This window comes from Penicillium roqueforti, assembly GCF_015533775.1.
Source record: "Penicillium roqueforti strain LCP96 04111 chromosome Unknown scaffold_11, whole genome shotgun sequence".
Lineage (NCBI taxonomy): Eukaryota > Fungi > Ascomycota > Eurotiomycetes > Eurotiales > Aspergillaceae > Penicillium > Penicillium roqueforti.
Window position 1 is genome coordinate 475,093 of NW_024067575.1, and position 26,514 is coordinate 501,606.

The window sequence follows — 26,514 nt, forward strand, 5'->3', positions numbered from 1 at the left end:
CGGCTGGGTGCGGCGATAATAATAGGGGGAGACCGATAACGGTCAAGATAAGCATAACCCTCATCCGGGTACCTCACCGCTGGCCAGCAACCGATTGTTTTCAGGTATTCTTCTAGAAGGAATGTTTCGATCTACATACATAAGTTTTGGCAATCTCTGATCTACATACATGAGTAACTACACATGCGTCATTAGATCTACTACAATAAACCAAGGGGTGTGGAATGTAAGGGGGTTTGATTATTGGTTGCTTTTGCTGTAGTTTAACTGGTTTTTATCAGACTGTATTATATGATAGCATTGTATGACGGCATTGTTAAAGAGCAGACCAGGTCGGATTCAAAATACACATGGCACGTTTTCTCCAATGTTCAACATCTGCGCTGTGTGTTCGTTTGCCCCTTCTAGCTTAGTGCTATACCTACTCCACAATACTTGTCATATAGTTTTAAGATTCTGGTATAGTTCTATTGTTTTGAGACATAAACACATAAATAGACCTGTCTATTAGAATGTTTACATATGCTAGGTCAAGAAAAAAAGGAAAACAAGTTTTCCACTGCTGTGAGAAACCCTAGATCTGTTGATCGCCGTCAGATCAACACACTTTCAGCTGACCCTTGGTTCGTTGAGACCAACTTGCATATATAAATCCTCAAAAGTCAGACTAGAGGTAGATCGAGCCGGTGCCATTTATATGCCTGTACCGTGCTCGGCTGGCTGGCGGCTGTAATTGCTATTACCAAACTCACTTCACATCTTATGCTAAATTTCTCAACTAAAAGCTTGTGCAAAACAACGAGATCCTGCTGGCAGTTGAGTTATGCTAAATAGAAGGCAGTCTTGCGCTTCTCTTTGAGAACAGATGTTTCACCAATTCCCCTTGCCCTGGACTTCAAGAGGAGGATCTTCCCCGCCTTGTGAGTACAAAGTACTATATGTCAAATGGAATTCGTCTAATTGCCACTGAATATGATGGCCTACATGAAAACAGCACAGAAAGCCGATCTAGAATCAAAGGGAAAGGACCGCTTACCAGAGTGCCCCACTGCTGTAGGCCGCGATGAGCCGGCTGTCGGGGTCTCGGTCCGGGTGGACTGTGATGATAGATCTCTCCACTAGACCATTGCTAGTGCAGCACATGCCGCTTCAGTAGGTTTGGACAACCCCGTCAGTAGCTACTCTTCTCCCTCAGCGGTTGAAGAAGGTATTATCCTAGCCCCATCACATCCACAATTGCCAGGCTCGCCCATGTCCGGCTCCCTCGAGGGTGGGTCACCTCATATCCTTTTCAAATCTCTGCCTTTCGTATTCTTTCGGCTAGTCCTATCTGTAGCTTACATTTCGTAGTCCATACGTTATTCAGGCAGTATTATTGGGCCCCTAAAGAGACCAGGGGAAGGATGATTCAAATTGACGATTCGGCTAAATGTGGGAAAAGACAGCAAGCTGGGGTTTTGGGGAGACATGCTCTGTTTAGGCACGAATGGCATCGCATCTTGATCAGCCGACTGATGGACCATAAAGAGAGGCACTTTATATATAAGATCACGAAGTAAATACCATGGAAATGATATGAACGACCAGCGAAAAGATCGTGATACGGCCACCCGAAACAGCATAACACGGACACAGTGAAAAGAAATCTAGACCTTGTGAAATACATAGAAGCCGAAGACAGAGTATAGACAGTATGCTGAGTGTACTATATATCAAAGCAGCCACCATTGTAAGTAAGCAGAACTGGCTGATGTCTGCAATTTTTCGTTTTTCAAGCCAGCGTGGGGATTGATGGCGATATATTATCCTCTATTTATAACACAGCACATAATTTTCGGTCAGCGAGTTCAGATTTCGAAAAGTCAATCTGAGATAGAGTAGATAGGAAGAGCATGGGGACTGATGAAAAGGTATAGCAGAACATAATACAATGCTCATTGGGCTCTTTGTCTTCGTCTCAATGAATGTTCATACACGATCTTAAATAGGTTGAGACAAGGCCCGATAAAGATTCCAAGAAAGCGAAGAGGTGACAAAGGGGGCAGAAAAGACTTCACAAAGGACATTTTTAGGCTATAAGTTGAAGTTTTATGTTTACAACTTCCAAGGGTAGAGACATATGGATTGTGTAGGTGTAATGTAAAACCTTGGAAAAGCGTTCAATGTTGTATATGATTTGGGCTTGGCACTATAGCATGCGCTACAAGACCTTCGGCTTTATAGTCAAATGAATTTCTACAAACCAGAAATAGATAGCATCAAGGACCTTAAAATACAGAAAGAAATGTCGATAAAATCAAATAGATGTGCATCGTTACATCGTAAGAAAGGATACAAGATAGCCCCAAAACACTGAATATTAAGGAAAACAGACAAACACCATGTAACTCGTAGATGCTTTCAATCTCTGAACTCCGGCCATGCTTGACCTGCCCACAGGCTAGACCGAAACCCCCACCAAAATGTAAAAACAAGAACCTGCAGCCCGACGCGAGAAGAATGAATCCGAATGTGAAAAGATTGTCCTGGTAAATTCAAACGCCGAGATCGATCAGTTAGGGATGGCAAAGCGGAAACTAGAGAACGGTAAGCCTAGAAATTAATGAGAAGAAGATTAGAGAGGCGTACATCATCTATCAATAAATGTATCATGCAACTTGGAGGATGGAGGATGGACGGGCGTCGCGCCAGGCGTCGTTGTAGAGGGGGAAAAGGTAACGGTAGAGAAACCAGCGTAAGAGTGTGCAATGAAGAGGTTAAGCTTTGTATGTGTTGCTTCCTAATCGAGGAAGCTTCTTGTTCGGGGCGACGGTTTTGAATTCGACTCTCGGTTGATAGTGAACAGCACCACCGTCCTCAAGCCACGGTGCAAGATTCTTGCATTGACTGACATCGAAAACCCGGAGTTGGTGGCAGCCCTCCGCAACAGCCTCCACACCCACTCCAGTGACTCGAACACAGCCACGGACTGATAAATGTTGAAGAGAAAGTAGGTGGAGACCAATGCTCCTTAAGGAGGGATCGGAAATTGCAGAGCCGCAAAACGCCATGTTGAGATACTTCAAATGTGAGCACTGCAAGGCAAGGACCTCGGTTGCCGTATCTGACAATGCGCAGCAAAAAGTCTGGTGGCGATTAGTAAACCATGGTATTTCTAGTTCGACAGAGCCCGACAAAGAATAGCTTACCAAATCTAATTCCTCCAAGTTTTTGGCTGCATTAGTTAGATGCACGATGGCGTTGTCCGTCAAATACGTGCAATCTGCTAAGCAAAGCTTCCGCAGGTTAGTGAACTGAGCATTCCCCCAGTATTTGAACCCTTGATCTGTGATTGTGGTGCAGCGAGTCAAATCCATTTCCTCAATCCGACCAGCGGCATGAGACGCAATGTGATGCATAGATCGATCGGTGACATGTTTGCAGTAAGAAAGAGTAAGTTTCTTTAACTTTGGACAGCCGTACACTGTAAATTCTGCTGTCTGTATTGTAGGTTTGATCGATGACTGCTTCTCGCCCATCGTCTGGTCGGCGGGCACTACCCATCCAATGATCCGGGCGAGAAGTGTATCGCCGACCTTGCGGCAATTGCTCAAGTCTATCTCCTGTATATTTGTAGCTTTGCTGGACATGTCAAGAATGGCAGAGGCCGTTACATCCCACACACTCTTCATCTTCCACGCGGTGATATTTGGGGCACAAGTCGCGGCCAATACTGTGAAGCCTTCGTCGGTAATATGAAAGCAGTTGTTGATATTGACCGATCGGGCTCGATTGCCAATAAACGGACAGATGATTTTAACAAGAACGTCATCTGTAATCCTACGATTGTAGACGCTCAAATCCAGATCATGAATCACGTCCGCAGATCTGGTCAAGAGATCTGACCAATGGGATGACACCGCCCTAATCCGAAGAAGTTGGTGAAGCTCAAGGAATTGGAAAATGTTCAGCAATACACTGTCTGGGAGTAATCCATTGGTACCATCGACCCGGGGCCGTTCGGTATGATATGACTTGGAAAGGCTAGCAGTTTCAGAAAGGGCGAGGGTTGAAGAACTGGCAGAGCACAGCTCTGTAGGAGATGAGCGCTGCTGCTCTCTTGATACCTCCTCGGGGGCTAGAGGTGCCAGCGAGCCACGTCGACTTCGCATCCGGACTTTATCTAGACCCATGCTGAAGTATGGATCGGGATCTGAGGGCCGCAGCACGTCCTGGTCTTGGTCTTCAGCATTTGAGGATTGATGTGGTCCATCCAGCTCGGTTTCAGTGAGGGTAAGTAGTGGCATTGACCGCCGCCGGGATGATGTGATCTTCACCCTGTCGTCGAGGGCGAGATCACCAAGAGACGGCTGTGAGTCCGCCTCGTCAGACATAATAACATCGCCATCGGCTGCCGCCTGGAGCCTTGCCTGGGCAGTGCGTTGGACTTGTTCTCGCACGTCACTAGGGCATTTCTCCCAAAATTTAGCCAGGACGTCACCGCCGAGCATCAAACACTCAACTGAAGTCACAGATCGAACGGTGGCGGTTCGCCGAGGTGCCAAATCTAGGCTGACCACCTCGCCAAAGTATTGCCCTTGCTTCAGCCTAGCTTTGACCTCAATTCCCGGCTGTTCGATGTGCCCATTTGGGCTTGTTTTGTTTGCCGACGAGTGGTCCATCTCCGCCTTTTCAGTAAGAACCTCTACCTCGCCGCGAACAATGAAGTAGAGCTCACGGCCCTGGGAATTTTGTTGTATGATGTCGGTAAATGGAGGGAAAGATCGCGGTTGGGCATTGAGACCAAGGTAGTGGAGGATATCGGCAGGCAAGCCAGAAAAAAGCGGCAGCTCTTTCAGTAAGAGACGTACGTTGACCAATCCATTTGCTAATGCACTGGAGCCATCCCGCCGACCGGGACTCGGTGACTTCCTCTTCTTGTACACAGACTTGGCACTGACGTCTCCATCATCCTCGGCAACAGCTAGACCCTTTGAAATGCTTTCACGCAGTCTTTTTGAGCCTCTTCGTGCCGGGCTCGGCATATCCAGTGCAGGCGCTGACGTTTCCTTTTTTTTCTTTTCTAAAATCATCAATCGTTCCTCCGCCTCCTCCCGGATCGCCTGTTCTACCTCCGGATACCGAGGCAATATATTCCGAAAGTCGTCTTTTGTCAGCACGACCAGCATGCATCGAGTCCGGGCGATGATGGTCGCAGTACGAGGACGGTCCATGAGTAATCCAATCTCCCCGAAGAACGCACCGGGTTTGAGCTCGGCGTATATGCTCTCGCCATCGCGAGATGTGACCGAGACGGCACCCCGCACCAGCCAGTATATTGCCTTTGACTCATCGCCTTCCGTCAAGATATAATCGTTGGGTGCGTGGAGCTGTGGACGCAGGTGCTGTCCAACCTCGATCAGGAAGGATTCCGGGGTAGCTTGAAACAGCGGGAAAGACCGCAACCGATCTACTAGTTCCAAGGGCAAAGCTTGGATGTGAGAGGAAGCCAAGGGTGAGGGGCGCGCGGGTCGGTTTGGGTTCATGACCGAATCGAATGAACGTATGAGGGATACAGTGTCGGACAAGGGCGAGACGGCCTTGGTTGGACCGCCACTGGACCTGCCATGGCGACGCATTGTGATGCAGTTCACGAGTCTGAATGAAGATGTGGGATGGATGATTCAATTATTTCTCCCAGGCATTAAAGAGGTCAATAAATCGATGACGTCGACGAAAGCAGCGTCGAACCTCGCATCGGCATCTTCGCCCAATTGCTATCGCGGAGTTTAACGGACAGACATGGACGTAAGGTATAGAGGAGAAGCGAAGATTGGGGAAAAAAAGGTCGGACACGACAAGTTCGAGCTAAGGTGTTGAGGTGGGGGGTTTTCCGAATCAGCGACGTCAAATGCGGTTTCTCCACCGATCACCTGGGTGCCTTCGGAAACTCTATGGGAACCTCCACTTTGGGATTTGACGTATTCTAGTCTTGTAAGCCAATATAGATCACTATAGATCAATATAGATACATATTGGTCTTGAAGACGTTTCTTTCTTTCCTTTTGAAAAAAAGTGGGGGACAGCACTGAGCGGTCAATCACCATCCTTTGAACCTGCAGCATTCGGGCCGATCTTCTCTATTTGCTTATCCCCGGAGACAAAGAAAGATCCGTGGACGCCAATTGGGAAGATATACGAAGTACGTAGATTTCGCTGTCAGGGCCCGGAATCAGCTAGTTTACTTTGTTTCTCTACATCGTTGTGTCGGGGTAACCGTCAGACTTTTTTTATAATTATATTATTTCAGGGCCATGTAGCCACGTAGTAATCCTACGCCAATCGTTGGATGTTTATAGAATGCCTTAATATTTTAGTCCGAATGCGATCTAGTCACGCCACAATGGCGTTGCTAATCGACTTGGTGCATGATCATAACCCCAACACAGAATCCGGCGGGTCACGTGTCACTATGTACATAGCACCCCAAGGAAAAATAATGTTCATTGGTTCGATGCTAATTGGACGAGGGGGTATCAAAAAATGTAAATAATACAAGTAACCAAGAGTACAGTGTGGGTGTTGCTTCTGAAAAACACACGATCAGACGGAGAGAGGCCGTGCTCACCGACTAAAAACCTCAGAGTGGCTCGAGGCCTAGACATAGTAATTGGGGCGGCATTGACTCGGATATGTGGCTCATCTCGCCGGCGTCGAATGCATACCACCTGCAGTAGCATGCGTAGGCCGAAGAGTGTCCTAGGGAGTGAAGTGGGAGAGCCTAATATTGTTTATCGGCATTGGGGGTCTCTCAAGCCTGCCGCGAGACTGGGGCATGCGCACAAAGAAGGATCTAAGGGACCATTCTGATATGGGTCCGCCTATGATCACATTGATGCTTCTTTATCGACTTTGGACCGCCGGTTGCCGAGGAGGAAATCAACATAGGCAGGGCGGTTTCCTTTCAAAGTCCCAAGAGCATCTTGCAGAAGACCGTAGGTCAAGCTCAATTTCAACCCAAGCTTCGCTGTGCGGGCGGCAGTGTACACATCGTGACGAGCTGTATGCAAGCTAGGTCAGCTTCGGTTCCCCTAGTATTGATGTCCAAGTGGAATAGTTTCCTTACCAAGCAAGCTGTAGATTCCGGAGAATGATAGCCCGGCAGTGACCGTCGATAAAAAGTCTCTCTCGTCATGCCGAGCATAGTCCACTGTTTCCTCAAACAGACAGAATGCAAGTGCGCCAGCACCTAGCTTGAATCCCATCTTCATACCATCCTTGACCCCTCCAACCACGCCAATATAGTTTTTCGTTTTATGGTACTGGAACCACCCTGTTGATGTCGTGGGGAAACGATGCGCATTCTCAGCCCGAAACACGAGCCCTGCCCTTTTGCTGCCGTGGTAGTACCCTAATGCCAGACCAGTCGAAAAAGCCGATAGGGTAGCATACGGTAACCGCTTGCCGAACTCAATTCCTAACCGTGGAGGGCTGTCGGATTCAAACAGCTTGTCCCAGTGGACGATCCTGAGGACGATGGAATTATGCTGTGAGTCGGTAGATGGGGGGTGATTGGCATCCATGGTGAAGCTTGTAAAGGAAGAATGAGGATACTAGCAACCAATTTCAAGGGCTGGCTATAGAGAGCGTGGTGAATGTGAGATGCTGGCAGAGCTCAGAGATTCGGAGCGCGGAAGTCGGAGTCCCGCCGGATTCTCCACCTTCCGTCACTCCCAAATAATCAATTACAGACGCGACCTACCCTTTAATTTCCCCGCAGCCTCTAAGATGGTATGAGAATTGATATCTTCAAGTAAATATCATCGAATGCAGGATGGCTAATTATCAAGCAGCCTCCCAGGCAATCCAAAACCGACTCGCGCGCTGTGACCGTCCTCTTCAAGAAGCATAAAACCACTGTCCTTCTGATGCTCCAACCCCACGAGTCACTCTACTTCGTCAAAAAAAGGCTTCTGGATGCTCTGAAATCGCGAAATATTACCAACATTAATGGCGACATTGTTCCTGACTCCACCTCCGATGTTGAGTTCGGTGAGCCTGTCGACCGAGCGGACCTCGAAAAAGGCTGGAAACGCCTCCAGGCAGATGTACCAGGAATGGACAACGAGGGTGCCCCGAAAAGAAATATGAACCAAAATGACTCACCAACTGTAATGGAAGCCGATCTAGAGAACGGATATTCAATTGCCTTCCGCTTCCACAAATCCACCGAGGATCAGAGTGGCGGTCTTGATATGGACCTTGATGGTGAAGATCCGGGCTGGGATGTCATCATGCCGACCTATGAAGATGAGCCAGAGGAACAATAATAGGGCCATTATGATTTGCGAGGAAGAACTAGGGTCAGAGGATACATCTCTATGGCCTTCGGCGTTTCAGGAGGCTCTGGTGGTCAAACTATCATATGATGTTTGTGCAGACGAAAAATGATATTACTAGGACAATAGCAACACGAAAGCGATGATTTTTATTCATAAATTTTCCATATCTCGAGAGCAAATATACCCGCTTTATGGTAAAGATTGGTGTTATTCACTGAAATCGTTACAATGTTAGTCAATGTCATAATACGATCATAATCTCCTCCTAGCTATTTACAGCTTTTGTCTTAGCATATTGAGGTTAATACTATGAAAGGCCTAATAACCGCAATTTGGCCGGCGAACTTGAACATAGTGGCTGTGAACAAAGTGGACGGGACGTGTTCAGAACCTGAAACACACAACATATCATGTGACTAAGAACTCTTTGTATTGAATGACTGGTATTGCCACGCCTAAATGACCAAATACCACTATGAAACGGTTGCTCGGAGCAACCACTAGATGACAACATATACACGCATCAACAAATGAAATCGCTTCAAGGAGCCCCTCTCGGAGAATACCTGCACCCCCTACCCCATACACCTTTAGATCCATTCTTCAACTTTTCTACATTCTTTGATTTTGACAAATAGCTAAGTTTCCCCCTTGGCTTTGCCATTGCAGGGTGTCGTCAACCGCCTGACGTACCGGCCCCGCAAGACACCTCGCGACTTGGGGTTGATCCGACCCGACCTTCCAACATGGCTGCCTCCGACGGCGCTTCCTCGATCAGCGTTACAGTCAGAGTACGACCATTTACTATCAGAGAGGCAGCCCAGATCACACGATGTGACGAGGGTCCGCTGTTCCTAGGCGATGGTTCCCTCGCGGGTGCGCCGACGCCGAAGCTTAACCAGAAGGGTATACGATCCATCGTTAAAGTGATTGACGACCGTTGCTTGTGAGTATTCCATGTATTTTGAACGTTTTGGGTCCAACATCCTAACCGGACTAGGGTGTTTGACCCCCCAGAGGACAATCCCGTCCAAAAGTTCTCTAGGAGCGTGGTGCCAAATGGTAAGCGTGTCAAGGACCAAACATTCGCCTTCGATCGCATCTTCGACCAAAATGCCTCCCAGGGAGAGGTATACGAATCTACAACACGCAGCCTGCTCGACAACGTGCTCGATGGATACAATGCGACAGTATTTGCGTACGGAGCTACTGGATGTGGAAAGACCCATACAATCACCGGGACTGCCCAACAGCCCGGTATCATCTTTCTCACTATGCAGGAGCTTTTTGAGCGGATTGACGAACGGGCAGACGAAAAATCGACCGAAATTTCTCTTTCCTACCTCGAAATCTATAATGAAACCATTCGTGACTTGCTTGTCCCTTGTGGTAGCAGTGGAAAGGGTGGACTGATGCTGCGGGAGGATTCCAACCAGTCGGTCTCAGTTGCTGGGCTGTCAAGCTACCACCCGCACAATGTGGGAGAGGTAATGGACATGATCATGCAAGGCAACGAGCGTCGCACCATGTCTCCTACGGCAGCAAATGCTACTTCATCAAGATCGCATGCCGTCCTTCAAATCAACATCGCCCAAAAAGACCGAAATGCCGACGTCAATGAGCCTCACACTATGGCCACTTTCAGTATCATCGATTTAGCGGGAAGTGAGCGTGCCAGCGCGACACAGAACAGGGGAGAACGTTTGTTCGAAGGCGCCAATATCAACAAGTCTCTGTTGTCCCTGGGAAGTTGCATCAATGCACTTTGCGACCCTCGAAAGCGTAACCACATCCCCTATCGTAACTCAAAGCTCACTCGATTACTTAAGTTTGCTCTTGGTGGCAATTGCAAGACAGTGATGATTGTCTGTGTCAGCCCCTCAAGCCAGCACTTTGACGAGACCCAAAATACACTTCGATATGCGAATCGAGCGAAGAACATCCAGACTAAGGTCACACGAAATGTGTTCAACGTTAACCGACACGTGAAGGACTTTTTGGTCAAGATCGACGAGCAAATGAATTTGATCAATGAGCTCAAAGCACAGGCAAAAGACTACGAAAAGGCAGCCTTCACTAAGTTCCGCAAGCAAGGTGAGAAGAAAGACGCTGTCTTGCGCGAGGGCGTTTCCCGGATTCGCAATGCCTACGAACATACGTTACCCGAAAGACAAGAGAAGACGAACAACATGCTGAAACTAAGGCAAATCGGCCGCAGAATTGGCATTTTATCGTCCTGGATTGCGGCCTTTGATAATGTTTGCGCCGCGCATGAAACTGAGGAGGGCTTATCGAACCTATATGCTGTCCGCAAATCTGCACAGGGAATCCTTCTTGAACTGGAAGGTAGCAGACATCATTACAACCAGAAATTAGCAAAGAGCACTTGGGACCGAGCGGTGAACTCGGCGGTGGAGAACGCGGCAAAGCAGCTTCAAGAGTTTGACATTACCGATAACAGCGACTATGCCAATTTGAACCGAGAAGCAGATCTTCTTCGGTCCAATGCAGAGCGCGAAGCATTGACCGCTGTGCTAGAACAGGACAAGGCTGGAGAAGCTGCTGCCGTGCAGCTTCTGTTGCAAGCACAGTTTGAGATGATGAACTCCATCGAGGATATCATGCAGCTAAACGCCAACGAGGCTCTCAAAAAGGGGCGGACTATCCTTACAAAGATGTTAGAGGATTGTTCAGATGCAGCAACCAACCTTGTCAAACCAGACGGTACCATGCCGTCTGTCCCGAACCTCAGCTCTGCTAGGCCTGCAAGCCCCACAAAAACAAAGAAGCGCTTCAGCTTGGTGAGCTTGCCACAAGTATCGAGCGCCAATCCTCCAACCACACTCACCCCTGATGCTCCTGCTTCACCAACTAAAGGATCTCCACGTCGCCGTAGAGGCACTGCCGGCCGGAAGAGTGTCAGTTTTTCGCCAAAGAAAGTCCAGATGAAAATTCCCAAGCGATCCGTCCGATGGAAGGACGATGAGGAAGACGGCACTTTGACCGAGTTCCAAAAGACCCCTAAGAAGGTCGACTCTGCAGATGAAACTAGCTTTGAAAAGTCATGGTTGCCACCTCGATCGGGATCTCCCATTCCACGAAATATTCCGAGGGTTATCAGCCCGGCCGGTTCTATTTCACCTACACCTGATGAATCCACTGGGTCTACCTTGAACATTCAAAAGAACAGCAGTCGCTTTAAGGCAGGATTCTTGGCCAAGAGAAATGGCAGCTCACCATTGGCACCACCCCCGTCATCCAGCCTTCCTCTTTCAAAAAGAGATAGCTCTCCCCTCCGTGATATTGAAGGAAGCAGCTTTATGAACCGCCCCTCGACGGATCGTCCGTCGCGGATTGCAGTTCGTAGTCCCAGCGGCAACTTCTCCAGCAGTCCGGTATCTGAAAACAGGGTCAACTGGAAGTCGGACAAGGAAGATGCAATTAAGATCAATTCAGCCATGCGACGTATGTCTAATGGACGGATTCCTAGTGGACTGTTTAACCCATCCTCCAATACTCTGCGTGTTCACCGCCGTCGCAGCCCGACTTCTACTACCTATGGGACTCCGCCCGCAGACAACCACATGTTCACTGCATCACAAGCGCGGCGCATGGTCAAAAGCGAGAAAGAACACGATGTCAAGCCTCGGGTCTTGAGTCCTCACACTCTCCCAGTTATGAAGAACACGGGCCGCCGCACAACATTGGGTGGAGACGGCCGACCTCGAAATATCAGCCTTTCCAGCAGAGAGGCCATCCGTCTCAGTGCGATGGCAGCACCCCCTGCTGCCGACCATAACTCGCAAGCGTGGTAGTGGGCTCTGGTGAATGACTTGAAATTATTCATGACTAGCTTTGATTTTGTTTTGACTTGTTTGGAACTGGTGTTTTGTTGGCGTAGCAGATACCACATTTCTTTTTTGTACATTTGTACGACAGAATTCTTATTGGATTTCGCCTGTTATTATCTCTCTGTTCTTGCATTGTTGGTTTTCAGCTGGAGGGCAGCTCTTGTACAATCACAATAATACTCGGATAGGGCTGCTGGAAGCCCTAATCTTTCCATCCCTGTCGAATTCCCCGCGCTGCTTTGTAAATTCTGGGATGACGCCATCGCGAAGCTCTAATCTCGAGCTCCCTTCTATTTCTTCCCTTTCCTCCCTCTCACTCTTTGTTCTGAGACTTTGATTTTTATATTTATTCCCTTCAAATTGCTCCCCTTTCATTAGTCTTACAGCATCCTGTACGGTCCCTTTCACTTTCGAACCCGCGAGCATCCCCACTTATCAAGTACGTCTCCACCATCACCAGAATTTCCAATGACTTTCGTCGCTCCGGTTGCCTCGACCCTTTTCTCACGCTTCTTTCGTTCCTTCTCCACCAGCTCAGCTTTTCCCTTGACATCAGAAACCAAATCCCGCAAAATGCCTGGCACGGAGACCGCGACCGTAGCAGCTGGCTGCTTTTGGGGCGTTGAGCACTTGTACCGCAAGAATTTCGGCAACGGCAAAGGCCTACTCGACGCTAAGGTGGGCTATTGCGGTGGCCCAGTTCCGTCGCCAACTTATCGAGCTGTCTGCTCCGGTTCAACTGGCCGTAAGTGCCGTGCTATCTGATAGAAATAACGCGGAATTTCTTATCGCGATCGCACCTTCGAATACTTACTTTTTTTTTCTTTCCACAGATGCCGAGGCCCTCCGGATAGTCTTTGATCCCTCGATTGTGACCTACCGTCAGCTCCTTGAATTCTTCTACCGCATGCACGACCCCACAACAGAAAACCGGCAGGGTCCAGATGTCGGCACACAGTACCGTAGTGCGATATTTACGCACGGGGAAGAGCAGCAAAAGATCGCACAAGAGATTACAGACAAGGTCAGCAAGCAGTGGTATAAAACTCCGCTTTCTACCAAGATCCTGCCAGCAGGCCAGTGGTGGGATGCGGAGGAATATCACCAGCTCTATCTTCAAAATAACCCTGCTGGGTATGAGTGTCCTGCTCAGTATGTGTCCCTATTATTCCAGTTCCAAATGAGTCCCTTGCTAACTTTTGCTTCTAGCTTCATCCGACCTTTCCCTCCTTTGTCGGATTGACTAGGTCCCAAATTGTAATTTATTTTAGCCCTAATGTTCACCCGAAGAAGATTGAATACAAAAGTCAATATCTATAATATGAAGCTTTGCGCTTGTACGGAGTAACTATATGGTTTCTCTTAGGCCTGCGCCTGGTGCCTTAGGGCCGCCTTTAGGTATTTCTATACTTCCTTTCTCTCTCTGTGCTATTTTCTTGGTCAAAGTACACTTTGTCCTTCATGTCTAGACCTTGATCTGCAAATCCTCTTGCAGAACTGGTTGACCATAGGAGAGTCATGGGTTCAATCCATTTATCCATCGCACACGTACGTTGTTGGATGACCTCGTCTGCTGAATTTCACACCCACGACTACCGCACATTCCTCTTCACTGAATTATCACTGAATTATCGTAGAATACCATTGATTAGCTACTTATACTGAAAATAACTTGGTCTATAGATAGCCACCACGTGAGATATTGTGGGAAAACAACATTCCTTAGTGTCATTGGCTGGCTCGGGCAGCGTGTGAGGGCGGACCTGTCACACATTCTGTGAAGGAGAGGACCATCTGATGTTATTATTTTTTTGAAATAAACATTTGAGGGTCCTGCTGATTATATTCTGTAGTTTAACTGGTGTTGAATGAATGGGTCTCTATACTTCCAAGACTGACCAGTTGACCGAACTGCCGAGGTTTATCCTTATCTTATCTTATCTAATCTTACCATTTGGGCAGGCACATGGCGTCAACACGGCAGCGCGGTGAGCCTCGGTCGCAGCCCTCAAGCACTAGTGTCTTCCAACTCGGTGCATTCGTTTACCCTCATTGCAGAGTGGTACCTCCCTTCATTACTCTCGTCGGTTCAGGTCGTCAATATTACATCACAACACCTTTCCAATCTTCGACGAACTTGCTTCTACGGTTGTTTCAGGGGTGACTTCCCGCAATTGCAACCATGGGCCTGTACAACGAAACTGTGGATTTCCTTTCTGGTGCATTCTCAAACCATCAGACTCAGATCCCTTTGCTAGCAGTGACTGGGGCTTCATTCACACTTGGTCTACTCGCTCGATCGGTGTTCCCTCAAAACGAATCGCTCCCGACTGTTCTCGTATCGCCTCGGTCGACAGTCTTACCCGAGTCGGAGAATCGTAAATTGCCTCTCCCGGCTGATGCCCTGCCCGGTGCTCGCGATGTCGCTAGCCCATACGGGTCTATGCGAGTGTATGAATGGGGCCCAGAAGATGGACCCAAGGTGTTGTTCGTGCACGGTATCACCACACCGTGTATCTCGCTCGGCGGGGTGGCCCATGCGTTGGTGGACCGCGGCTGCCGTGTGATGCTATTTGACTTGTACGTGTTGCACAACATTCAACACTTTGTATTATCGCTGACCCTTGAAAAATAGGTTCGGAAGAGGATACTCCGACTGCCCTGCTGATCTTCCACAAGATGACCGCCTCTTCTCGACACAGATCTTCCTCGCTCTGACATCATCGCCTATCTCTTGGACAGGTGCAGAGTCCGGTAAATTCTGCCTTACCGGGTACTCTCTGGGAGGTGGCATTGCGGCTGCCTTTGCATCCTACTTTCCTAAGCTTCTGTCGTCATTGGTGCTCCTAGCCCCTTCGGGATTGCTCCGCGATTCGCATATCAGTTTCCAAAGTCGACTCCTTTACTCAAAGGGTCTTATGCCTGAGAATATCTTAGCATCCTTGGTTAGCCGTCGGCTGAAGGCAGGCCCCTTGGCCTCGTCCAAGCCCAAGAACGAGAAACCCAGTGCCGCGGATGTACTCACCGAAGAACTGCCATCCCAGAGCGCTGCAGCAACTCAAATTCTGTCCCGAGAGTATCCCCACATCAACATCCCGTCTACCGTGGCGTGGCAGGTGAATAATAACAAGGGGTTTGTCCACGCGTTCATGTCTAGCATGCGTTATGGTCCAATCCTTCGAGAGCGCCAATGGAACACATGGGCGCGTCTCGGTGAGTATTTAACTGCACAGAATAGCGCCTCAAGCAATGAAGATAAAAGGCCGGCGGATAACAAAGTGCACATTCTGTGTGGTAATAGTGATTCAATCATTGTCAAAAGTGAACTTGTTCCAGATGCCACGGCTGCCCTGGATGGCAATGTTGTCTTCAAGTTTTACGAAGCGGGACATGAGTTCCCCAGCACCAAGTACGAGGAAGTAGCATCTTACATCTTCGATATACTATGAACAAGGGTTTACGGAATCTATCCACTCTTTGAGGGGGAGTTTCGGGATATATCCGCCTTCATTGGTTTTTCGTTGCGTTCCATTTAATAGACCGACTATACATAGAAGCTGGTGTTGGATAATTTATTTATTCATTTATTCATTTGCTTTGATCTTCTAACTCCCAGTCTTCATAATCTCCTCTATGGCATTGAGTTGGCTTGATAGCGCCGCGAGGTGTGCCGATCTCTCTGGCATCCGCGCATTGGCGAAGTAAGGGCCTTCGGAGGCTGGTGCTCGTGCGAATCGTTCCACACTGCTGCGGTTGCTTGCCGGCACTTGGCTGACGTTGCCTTGGCTTAAGGCGTTGGTACTGGTGCCGTTGGCAACACTAGGAAAAGCCGGTTAGTTCATTGTTAAAAGGATGCACTTTGATATAGATACACTCACGATGTGGTTCTGGGTTCCGGGACCGGGATAGACATGATGTGTAGTTGGTTGTTGGTGATAAACGTGAGGTCTTCGCAAGCGGTTCAAGCGAATCAAAGAGTCAGGTCACCGGGAAGAGGCCCAGTAGAAAGAAGGAGGGTTGGGGTAGTGTGGTGCTCAAGAGCGAGGTATGTGCTTGGCTTTGATCGGTATGTTTGAAAAGGAACTGTAGAGACGAATGAATTGATGAGTTTCTGAGTGGATGATGACCAGGATACAACTGAGCGGAAGCTCTTATATATACACTGCAGGTCTGACGCTATGCATGAGGACGGCATGCCTTTGCGGCCGGACACGCGAGTTTGAGCTTCGCATCATAGCCCACATGGACAGTACAAGTTAAACGAAGGAGAAAACGAGGAAAAGATCTTCACCGAGTGCATAACCTCCGCCTGCCATGGGCCTGTGACGGCATCTCGACCCTTGAGCTCAACGTTCGCCAAGACTGAGTCCGCATGAACCATGCCAGTTCTGGTATTCGTTTAGCGGGAAACTCCGAGGGTCCATAGCAAAAAAGCACATACCCGTCGGCTCATCTACGCAAAACAAGCGATATGTCTGTTGTCATTGGCTGAAATGCAGGTAACCGGGGCTAGGAGAGGCAGGTACCAGCCGCATATGGATGCGTGGACTAAGACCCGCTTTCACGATCATCCTGAGCGTAAATCCAACATTCCTCTTCGGCACATGGCCAGCCGCATGTTTCAGGTTTCGGAATATCCAGACTTTCTACATATGTGCTGTGGAATGAAGTGAGGGGGTGAAATAAACATCAACTCGAGTTTCTGCAAACGGATATTCGACAGAGCTATCAAACAAGGGACAAGGTCATGATCTCCTTTTTTTAAAAAAAAAAACAGGAACAAGACAAGTCTAGAACCCGTTGAAACAAACAAATCCGGAACCCTTGGCGGTACAAGCGCTTCGCAATGTCCGTGTATCCTCGCTCCCTCTAGGGTGAAACAATGTCGGGGACTAACGTGGTCGATCACATGGTCATGAACATATGTCTTGACCCAGGGACTCAGCTCTAAGAGGTCAAAAAGATAAATAAAATAGAACAAGGCTCACCATGCTACATTCCCCGGCCCACGCGCGTCTGCTGCATGCTTCCTTCATTTCCCTTTCCTGAGAACAACCCTGCAGATCCCTCAACGACGAGTCGGGATAAGGCAAGCCACTATTGCCGCAGGATACTTTGATAGTAGCAGGTCCATACCAGCCATGCCTTGCCAGCCTTGAGCCCTAAAGGTTATTTTGCATCGCTATTATTACAAATATAGGAATGCTTAACTGACTAGATACTAGTATACTGCATAGAGAACTGAAGATCTCCGAAATGCGAGTGACTTATTTTCGGAAACTTGAACTGAGCTTGCCTAAGAAAAGGGGCACATGGATTGCCTTGTTAAAGCCGATTATGACGAGTCCAAAGATTGGGACATCCCAGGAAGGAAACAGCAGTAATAGTATTTTGCTTTTTAGTGCCACTAAGACCTAGGCCTATCCGCTGATCAAAGGCGTTTACATATCTACAAAATAGGGCAACGAGCACGGCGTCTAGCTAAAGGCTACCTACCAAGTGTGCTGGCGCTGATCTCTATGTTTTAAGGAAGCATCCTCGGAAATAACGGATGTCCGCAGACAGACTTTTCGGACGGCGTTATGTTGTACACTAACTATGCAGATATACCCCATTATTGGGTTTCATTTTTCAATTCTTGGCTAAGCCCAAGCCACACTCGCCATATGGAAACCTGTGTTTCAGGAATAATAAGGTTGCTTTTCCCACGCGTGTCCGAATTCGCTCATTCCTTTAAGAAATGTTTGACAGGGTCTCCTGTTGGGATATGCAAGGCACGTCTGGCGGAATTCCAGCAACCTTATCTACATACACCTACGGCGTCAATCACTTGGCTCGCTAAGCCCGAACACCTAAGCCGATCATTCGTCCCAGGTGAGCTGACCTGGTGGTACGGAATGCAATGGCGTTTAGTTTGTGATGTGCTCTAATCCCACAACGGTCTCAGCCCTGGGGAAATTAAGGTCAAGAGCTCATTCTTTTTTTAGACTGAAATCTAGCCCCTGAAGCTTACAGAAACTCAATAATGAGACCCTTCTTCGCTCCTTGGGATTTTACCTATCATAAAGAAAAAAAGCCAAACTTGTCCAAAAACGGATCATCCAAGGGGCAAGGATGTTGACAGAAGAGGAAGGGATCGTCCACACATCTCCCTCATTTGACTCACCTTGCCAATCACCCCAGGACGCCTCAGTCTGAAACGCAACTTAATGGATCAACTTAATCCACAGTGGGTTCCGGCATAGATGCCGAAAGTGCACGGAGTAGCTGCAGCTTGTTACCATCGCAACATGTGTTTCGACCATAGCTACATATGCACCGAGAGCGAAGTGGAGCGTCGAGTCTGAAACAGCTGACAGATACTCCGTACTGGAGACGTCGCATTTTTCCACGCGTGTGAACGTGGCCTATGCAGCCGGCTTATTTTATCCAGCTTTTTCCGGTAAGCCACCTCATCGAACTGCGCACACCCCAGTCATATCTCCTCGAGTTGGCTGCAAACAAGGGGCCTGACTCGGAATCGGATGGCTACTCGCTAAGTCCGTCTTGGTCCAGATGACGAGTCTATTCTGGGTCTTGGGATGACACTGTCAGAGTGTGTACAACTATAAACGAGAATCGTAATATGCTCAGCCTTGACTAACACGCATGCAAATTTGATATTTATAAGACTCGCATGTTGGTCGCCTGAATCAAGGGATGGTAGCACAGCCGCATTCCTGGAGTGCCCTTGGATTGATTATGTGAAAGATAAGCTGTAACTAACTAAATGGTGTTGGTATCAATTCGTTTCTTTACGTCTATGTTAGGAGCTGGGAAAAGAAAGCCAAGGTGATAAGCAATTCTCACAATGCTCAGCTAGACAATATATAGCAACTTAATCAGATGTAAGCAATTGATGATAGGTAATCAAATCATAATGATAAAAGAACTAGAAGACAACGTGCGAAGAGATATCAACATCGGAATGACATTTCCTCATAGGGCATTTTGTATGACAGCCAGACCAGATGCCTTTGACCAGCTAGCACTTGACACACGCTCCCCTTGTAAAGGCAATAAAATGGACTAAGCTAATGCTTCTTTTCCTCGGGAAATTTATTTCTCGGCTGTCGAGACCCTGACGCTGATGCTCTTCTGGCAATAACCTTGCAATTCCTAGAAGACTTGGAGCAGAGTAAATCCTTTGGCAAAGGAGTCAGATTTGGCGCGGTCTTAAGACGTCTTTATTCCGAAATGAAAGGTTTAATTAGGTGTTCATATTCAATGTAGAGCAAACACAGTAAAAAGCTTTCTAGAAACATATATTATCTAGCCCAATTCCTGAACGTCAAAATTTTGAATATGTACAATAGCCACCCGAAGCGCCGACGCACCGAATGCAGGAATTAAGAAATCTCGCTTCAAAACAAAAAAAAAAAAACAGAAAAGGAGAGAGAAAAAGAGAGAAAATATTGACTCTAAATGCTCACGACTATCGTTGCGTGCGTTCATAGCTGGCTGGGAAGAGCGGCAGCGAAGGGTCCACAACATCATTATATGGCCTTTTGGCTGCCATTGACACATCTTCGTCGCTGGGCGGAGCAGTGACCACGGGCGGGGGATGAGGGTGGCCTTCTGTGTCGTCCTCGCCTCTTGCGATCTTCTCGAGGGACGACAACTCAGTCGTCGTTCCGGTGCGAGACCAGCGGAAAGAGTCACGGTCATCGCCAAGAGGTTTGTACTTGGTGTCGGGCTTCTTGAAGAAAATGGCGTAAACCATACCAACCAAAAGGTAGATCAGGAGCAAGAGAGTGAGAAGCGCATTCAGGATGAAGAAGATTACCCCCAGGATGCCAGTCATGAGCTCAGGTTGGTCAAAGATATTCGTCCAAACAAGCATGAATATCGTATTGAGCGAATTCATTACCGTCATCGTGATTGCAGCGACATTAGCCCCCTTGCTCATGAACGGCTTGATTATGGAGGTTGCGAGCATCATGGAGAGTTCCAAAACGAGCAGAATGATCGACTGGGCGATCGGTGAAGGCTGAGCGAAGGCAATAACCATTCCTTTAACAATGATGTAGACCAGAGCTGGGACAATGAAGTAATAGACCGGAGCGCGATAGTAGATGTATAGGAAACCCCACTGGTTCAGAGTGGCCGGGTCGGAGTAGAGCGTGTACGCAGGTGTGTTGTGCTGCTGTTTCGACCGTATCGCGCGTTGGAACACCTTGAATGTGGCAAAGGCTAAGACGGCAGTCGTGACCAGCCACATGGTAATGGCCAGGACAATTTCAGCGGCTGAGTCGTGACGAGTCAGTTCCCAGAGACATAGGATACACATCTGTGGGTATCCGATGCATGCCAGCCGGAAGAAGGTATTGCGGAGGATGGTTTTCCAATCTGCGGTGACACTGATGGCACGATCCAACTTTGGAAGCATTGTCTGTTTCTTGGCTAAAACACTCCGGACTAGGAGAACCAACCCTACACAGATGACGATGACTGCGGTGACGAAGTAATAGAATAGATATCCGGTCATAAAGATGTTGCTCAGTTCGATGTTTTCGCGAATTCCAACCCGTTTAATACCGCGAAGAAGAATTTGAGTTCCTTCCTCTGCGGCTCTGCGATGGATCCCGGCGGAACGCTTCTGTAAGACGACAGATGCAGTACTCGCCGATTCAAGCACGGTCGAAGGTGTACCCCCGGTGGCGCGCTGAAACCAGGTCGCAATTGTCTGCAGAGCATCCAGCTGCACAATTCCTAAGCTCCATTGCATGTTCTGAGTCCAGGATTGCACAAACGGCGGCAATGCCATTGAACACATCCCAACCATCGCCTGTGTTTGAATGAATCCGAGGAATGCAAGCGATCGGAAGACGAGATGGGTAGCCGTGTTCGAATGGCCAAGAAGCGATATGACCGTGGACATGATGAGACCAAGACCGGTGATGACAGCGAGTGTCCACGACACACCACGCTGGTAGACTGTTTTCCCATTGCGGACACGGGTCTCCAAACAAGTGATCTGTTTACCTGAATTTTTGTACTTGAGCCTGAGCCGAATCACTGCATCGATGTCGGGGACGCTATAGGCGATCGCTATGACGTAACCGTTAGTAAGACCAATTTCCGGAGTCTCCGAGCCCTGAAAGAATTTGCGACTATCGGGGAAGTGTGGACGAACATGGTATTTGCGAGAGGACACTGTCGCCCAATGTTTGGGTGATTTTGGGAATTTGCAGTTCAATTGCTTTCATAGGACAAAACACCGACAAATCGAGACTGCATGGATCGAACGACTTGGTAAACGCCTTGTATCCGTACACCAGGAGGTCCACGTCAATGAGCACATCTCCGGCCACTTCGGAATAGCCATCAAAGATGATGCTGATGGACTTGTTGTTTGGCGTGAATATCGCATTGAAGTTATTGACGGTCACTTCGGCACTATCGGAACATTGTGTCAGCCCGGTGGCTTGGATGAGGTTCTCTGCTTGTACAAGCTGAAGACTCTGGAGGACGAGGATGAGAGCTCCGAAAAGGGAGCCATTCAGTTGCATGGCGACAAAACGAGTGTATGTTGAAAAGAGAAAATGGGAATTTCGTTTCTTTTTCTTTTCCTCGATTTTCCTGATATCATTGAACTCCACAGTACGACGTAAGCGCTCAGTGGAGCCAAAAAGATCGTCCAGGGTCGTGCAGTGAAGCCACTCTCAGGCAACCGACATTCATTAAACAGTTAAACTTGGCTTTACTATTAGCTGTATAATGTAGTTACCCCGTACATTGGAGTCATGATCAACTACGGTCCCCAGCTACCTTGGTCATCCCAGCCTTTTGCCCCTCTACACTGCCCCAACCCCCCCAAGACCCTAGACGATCCTGCCGATTCCTACTCCGTAAACTCCGTAGACTCCGTAGTGAAAATCTTTATTTCGGCTTATTCTCGCTTTTTCCTAGGCTTAGGAATCAGCCAACGTAACATGAAAAAAAACTCTAGGCCGCCACCGGCCAAACTAGTTCCGCAAGCAGCCATCTCGCGCACTCTCGAGGTCAACATTACCTAACCTTCTTCTGCCTTTAGACCGGTAGTTACAGTTAACATACTCTAAAGGAACGCTTTGGCTTTGAGTGTATACAATATAGTGTTCATCTAGTCTTTTTCCGTCGGCTTCCAGATTATCAGCCGATCCCTGCCATTTTTAGAAAGCCTCAAAGGATCTGGTTCCCCTAAATTTAGAATGCGTCGACCTTGGAACGATCGCGTTTTAAGACCCATGTCTCTCATTGGACAATGTAAAACTGGTGGCAATGTCCAACCAATCGCAATGTTCTCACCTTAATCACGTTCATTGCCGATTGGGATTTTATGATCTGGAGCTACTCCGTACGGAGTACCCCGTTCATCATTTTTAGCAAGGTTATGGAGTAGGACACTCTGCTGGGATTGCGACGACTGATTGGGTATGTTTTAGGCCACATATACTGTATTTGTGCCCCGGATTTCAATCACTTTCCACACATCGCCAGCTTCAAATAATTCAGCCACACTGAGAAGGGTCTTGGATATTCGCCTGATCAATCAGACTTGCCAGCTGACAAATCTGCGATCCCTCGCGCCTTTGTACTACTTGAATATGCAAACCTGGCTGTGTGCTGTGTACAACTTTGTGAAGCATATTAAAAAAAATGCACTGCAACAAGATCATCATTAGCGACAACTTCAAATAACTAGTTATGCATTGAAGAAATCAAGAACCACCAACTCCCACTGTGCCCGACACATCTCCTTCATCTTCAATATCAGTGCTGATCTATACCCTGCAGGGCCCATCTCGTGGCATGACGTAGGCACTAGCCACAACCCTGGAATCGAGAATGAACCGCAGCGATCGTAATGTTCATCAGCAAACGATCTACAGAGCTATATATGCTAGATGATATCATACATGTAAATGGGGATTGCCCAACTCACTATGCATGCTATCAGACCTGTCACCGGCCAAGCGAACCAGGAATCACCAATCCACAAAATCATTATGCATGATGTTAGCAATGAGTGTGTCCTATGTCTGTCATAAATCTCTTCCATTCATTCTTCGTCTTCTCATCAAACCAACTCTATTTGAACTGTGTTTATCCCCACGCGAGCATACGGCGAAATGAGTGTGGTCGCAACCAGCGCGCTTTGGTTTCTCGCTACTGCCCAGACGGCGCAGGAGTTTGCTTGTGGATGAGTCTGAGCTCACACCGTATATTGCGTGTTATATTATGCCTGGGATTACATACTTACAAAGTCATTATTTAAGAACCTAAGTGGCCAAAGTTAGGTGATGGTGAGCTCCTAATGTCCACAGTTATGCGCTTCCCCAGTCGTCAAACCTGGTTTTTTTGCTTTTAAAGACGCGATTATGTATAGTAATAACTAGAGAACTAGAATAATAATATCCGAACTTTGGAGTTATTGAAACACCGGGGGGGGGGACCTGATCTACGCTGCGGCTCCGGTGTTTTTGCTGGCCCGGGCTGCCATTACCCAAAACTCCAAACTCTTGGTCAAGCATACTGTATAGTTTTGGGCAATTGAAAAATAAGTCTATGATAATCTATTCAGCGTCTATACATCGTGATCATCTGTACAAGGTTTAACTAGCTCTATATATCTCTTCGTAACTGTATCGCTCATATTTGTCTCTCCTCATCTCAAGGCGTAGGAGCTATCGAACCAGTGTTTTCCTCATGGTACGATGCCTCCTTGACCTCGTAGCGGAACTGCTCCTCCTCTTCCGCAAGGGCGGCCTTGAGTATCTTGTTCGCTCTCCAGACGGGCTTGCAATCGAACAGGCGGTCGACCTTCTCAAGAGGAACACCACTGGTCTCAGGGATGAGGAAAAACGCGAAGAAGAATGCCAGGAATGACAGTGAAGCGAAGAAGAAGTACACGCCGTAGTGCATCGTGGCGAACATCTGTTCGGTGAAGCGAGAGACGAGGAAATTAAAGAGCCAGTTGCTCGCAGTCGTGGCAGCCTGAGCCAGGGAACGGAAGTTGGGGTCGAAGAATTCCTAATAAATGGTCAGGAAAATGTTCAATTGAGAATGGTAATAAGCAGCGACTTACGGAATTGATAACCCAAGGGGTACCATTCCAGGTAGGGGTGTAAACCGCAGTCCACAGGTAGAAGAAGAATATGGCCGCAATGCCTCCGCCGTTCAGAGACGTGGCGACATTATCTTCGGGCTTGACAACACAGATATAGGCACCGATGACCCACATACAGATCGATCCAGTCACAGCACCAACAAGGAGCAGATTGCGCCTTCCGAATTGGTCGACCAGGAACAGGAGCCACACGAAGGTCATAACCGCCTTAATGACACCGAAGATACCGGTCATCAGGTTAACGGTATTCGGGTCGACACCGATCTAAGAAACATGAGTTAGCATAAGTAATTGATTATCGGAAATGCATCTGATGAGGCGCAATCATACCGATTTGAAAATGGTAGGGGAGTAATAGTTGATGGCATTGATCCCGGAGCCGTTTTGCCAGAAGAAGAGCATGCAGCCCAGCATAAGACGGTACATGACGCTCTTGTTAGTAGCGAGAGCCTGGAAGGGCTTCCAGAAGCCAATACCGATGGAAGTCTTCTGATGCTCAAGAGCCTGATCGATCGCAGCTACCTCTTCGGTGATGTACATGTCATCGGCCTCCAATTGGCGGATCCAGCAAAGATTTTTCATCGCTTCGCGGCGACGGTCCTTGAGAAACAGCCAACGAGGAGATTCTTTGATCCACAAGGCACCTATGAAAAGCAGACCGGAGGGGACGAGCTGGATAGCAAAGGGAATGATCCATTGCTCGTGGACTTCAGGCATGTGTTGCTCAACACCATACTACCATATCTAGGTTAGCTTTGAATGCAAAGATAACACGGGGAAAAAAAAGATCAACGAGAGACAGGGAGACTCACATTAATCCAAAACCCTAACATTCCGCCTATCTGCCAGCCAAGCTCATATAGACCGACGAGCCGTCCTCGGATTGCAGGGGGCGCTAGTTCGGAAAGATATATGGGAATGATATTCGAGGCTACACCGGTACCCAAACCGGACAGCACACGACCAGCGTAGAGGATACCCAGCCCCCGGGCACTGTTAGCACCGAGTTGTAGTCCAGCTCCGAGAAAGAATACCGTGGCAGCAACAGCCAAACTCCATTTTCGGCCGATGAAGTGGCCTAGGGCATATGTTCCCAGGGCACCGAAAAAGGCACCAGCAATGAAAAGTGAGACGATGTTCTCGCTAATCAGACTCCTTTGTGTGGAAGACATCTCGTCGAGGCCGAATTCCTTCATGAAGGAGGAGAGTGTGATAGTTGTACCGATGAAGGCACTGGTATAGCCGATCATGTTGGAACCACATGATGCAATGACGGCGAGTGCATATACACGCCAGTTGTAAACGGACTTGGGCGTTGGCCGATCCTCAGCAAGTGTGAGAATGCCCATAGCTGAAGAGGTGACAGCTCGAGCTGTGCGTGCGAGGTAGAAGTGAAGGTCAGGGTGAGAAAACCAGAAAGATTTTGCTCGAAGACAGATGGAGGAAGAAGAGTCAAGGGGTGCTAAAACGTGGCCCTAAGTAATACCCGCTATTCTAATGGACTGTGGGTGTGGAAATTTCCCCAACTAAGCTCCCCACAACATATGTCGCCTAAAACCCCATAGACTGGGGCAATATAATATGGGGTTCGAGCGTGAGGCTACGCTACGGCGATGATTACAGCTGCATGAAGATGCTATGAGTGGGAACATTGGCCGGGGTAGCGTTTTCCCCGAAGGAAACATTCAGCCGGCAAATAAGCCTTTTATAGTATTTTGAGGTATATCAAACTGGAAGAGCTCACCGGAAATTTCTTATTTCCTCCTGTTCAAGAGTTTTCTATTGGGTGCAGTAGATGGTAGACATACCTGTGACAGTACTTTTGCTTCCACACCGGATAAGAGTTTTACGTTTAGCCGTCCGAGTAGGTATGTATATGTTTTATCGCATGGGGGCTCCGGTGAGGCCGTGACGGATTACTGTCTCCAGTTTGAGGGGAACTGGAGTGCGAACTGTAGTAGTGTGGGGGAGACTGGCACAGCGAAGTCCCGCTTGTTGAGTGATTACCCCGTGATTTGTTTTCCCCAAATGTTCTATGCAAAAACGTTCATTCGCCTATAGGGGAGAACCCTTAACCACCAGTGGAGCCGCGGAGTTTTGCCGAGCTCCCGAATACCGTACATGTCCGAATAGCGAGGTACACCGACGGCAAACGGAAGAAGGGGTAAAAGTCTATTTGATTTCGGGTCAT

General features: G+C 48.2%; 9 protein-coding genes across 9 annotated transcripts; 4 read left to right on the plus strand and 5 right to left on the minus strand.

Moving 5' to 3' along the window:
* Nucleotides 1-2,756: 2,756 nt before the first annotated feature.
* LCP9604111_5067 (uncharacterized protein) lies at nt 2,757-5,618 on the minus strand (the record flags this gene model as incomplete). Its single annotated transcript, XM_039072836.1, has 2 exons — nt 2,757-3,125; nt 3,189-5,618. 2 exons carry the CDS (start codon nt 5,616-5,618, stop codon nt 2,757-2,759), a joined length of 2,799 nt encoding a protein of 932 aa, XP_038929038.1.
* A 1,248-nt stretch (nt 5,619-6,866) lies between these two features.
* On the minus strand, nt 6,867-7,562 carry LCP9604111_5068 (uncharacterized protein; the record flags this gene model as incomplete). Its single annotated transcript, XM_039072837.1, has 2 exons — nt 6,867-7,039; nt 7,106-7,562. The coding sequence occupies 2 exons, from the start codon at nt 7,560-7,562 to the stop codon at nt 6,867-6,869; spliced, it is 630 nt and encodes a 209-aa protein (XP_038929039.1).
* Nucleotides 7,563-7,767: 205 nt separating this feature from the next.
* On the plus strand, nt 7,768-8,309 carry LCP9604111_5069 (uncharacterized protein; the record flags this gene model as incomplete). Its single annotated transcript, XM_039072838.1, has 2 exons — nt 7,768-7,770; nt 7,833-8,309. 2 exons carry the CDS (start codon nt 7,768-7,770, stop codon nt 8,307-8,309), a joined length of 480 nt encoding a protein of 159 aa, XP_038929040.1.
* A 758-nt stretch (nt 8,310-9,067) lies between these two features.
* Nucleotides 9,068-12,136, plus strand: LCP9604111_5070 (kinesin family protein; the record flags this gene model as incomplete). The annotated part of the gene is made up of 2 exons (XM_039072840.1): nt 9,068-9,267; nt 9,322-12,136. 2 exons carry the CDS (start codon nt 9,068-9,070, stop codon nt 12,134-12,136), a joined length of 3,015 nt encoding a protein of 1,004 aa, XP_038929041.1.
* A 609-nt stretch (nt 12,137-12,745) lies between these two features.
* LCP9604111_5071 (peptide-methionine-S-sulfoxide reductase) lies at nt 12,746-13,415 on the plus strand (the record flags this gene model as incomplete). Its single annotated transcript, XM_039072841.1, has 3 exons — nt 12,746-12,917; nt 13,006-13,324; nt 13,382-13,415. 3 exons carry the CDS (start codon nt 12,746-12,748, stop codon nt 13,413-13,415), a joined length of 525 nt encoding a protein of 174 aa, XP_038929042.1.
* A 939-nt stretch (nt 13,416-14,354) lies between these two features.
* Nucleotides 14,355-15,621, plus strand: LCP9604111_5072 (alpha/beta hydrolase; the record flags this gene model as incomplete). The annotated part of the gene is made up of 2 exons (XM_039072842.1): nt 14,355-14,752; nt 14,808-15,621. 2 exons carry the CDS (start codon nt 14,355-14,357, stop codon nt 15,619-15,621), a joined length of 1,212 nt encoding a protein of 403 aa, XP_038929043.1.
* A 156-nt stretch (nt 15,622-15,777) lies between these two features.
* On the minus strand, nt 15,778-16,085 carry LCP9604111_5073 (uncharacterized protein; the record flags this gene model as incomplete). The annotated part of the gene is made up of 2 exons (XM_039072843.1): nt 15,778-15,991; nt 16,051-16,085. 2 exons carry the CDS (start codon nt 16,083-16,085, stop codon nt 15,778-15,780), a joined length of 249 nt encoding a protein of 82 aa, XP_038929044.1.
* Nucleotides 16,086-19,646: 3,561 nt separating this feature from the next.
* On the minus strand, nt 19,647-21,723 carry LCP9604111_5074 (transient receptor potential ion channel family protein; the record flags this gene model as incomplete). Its single annotated transcript, XM_039072844.1, has 2 exons — nt 19,647-21,262; nt 21,348-21,723. The coding sequence occupies 2 exons, from the start codon at nt 21,721-21,723 to the stop codon at nt 19,647-19,649; spliced, it is 1,992 nt and encodes a 663-aa protein (XP_038929045.1).
* Nucleotides 21,724-23,866: 2,143 nt separating this feature from the next.
* LCP9604111_5075 (sugar porter family MFS transporter) lies at nt 23,867-25,672 on the minus strand (the record flags this gene model as incomplete). The annotated part of the gene is made up of 4 exons (XM_039072845.1): nt 23,867-24,226; nt 24,282-24,587; nt 24,654-25,058; nt 25,136-25,672. 4 exons carry the CDS (start codon nt 25,670-25,672, stop codon nt 23,867-23,869), a joined length of 1,608 nt encoding a protein of 535 aa, XP_038929046.1.
* Nucleotides 25,673-26,514: the final 842 nt, after the last annotated feature.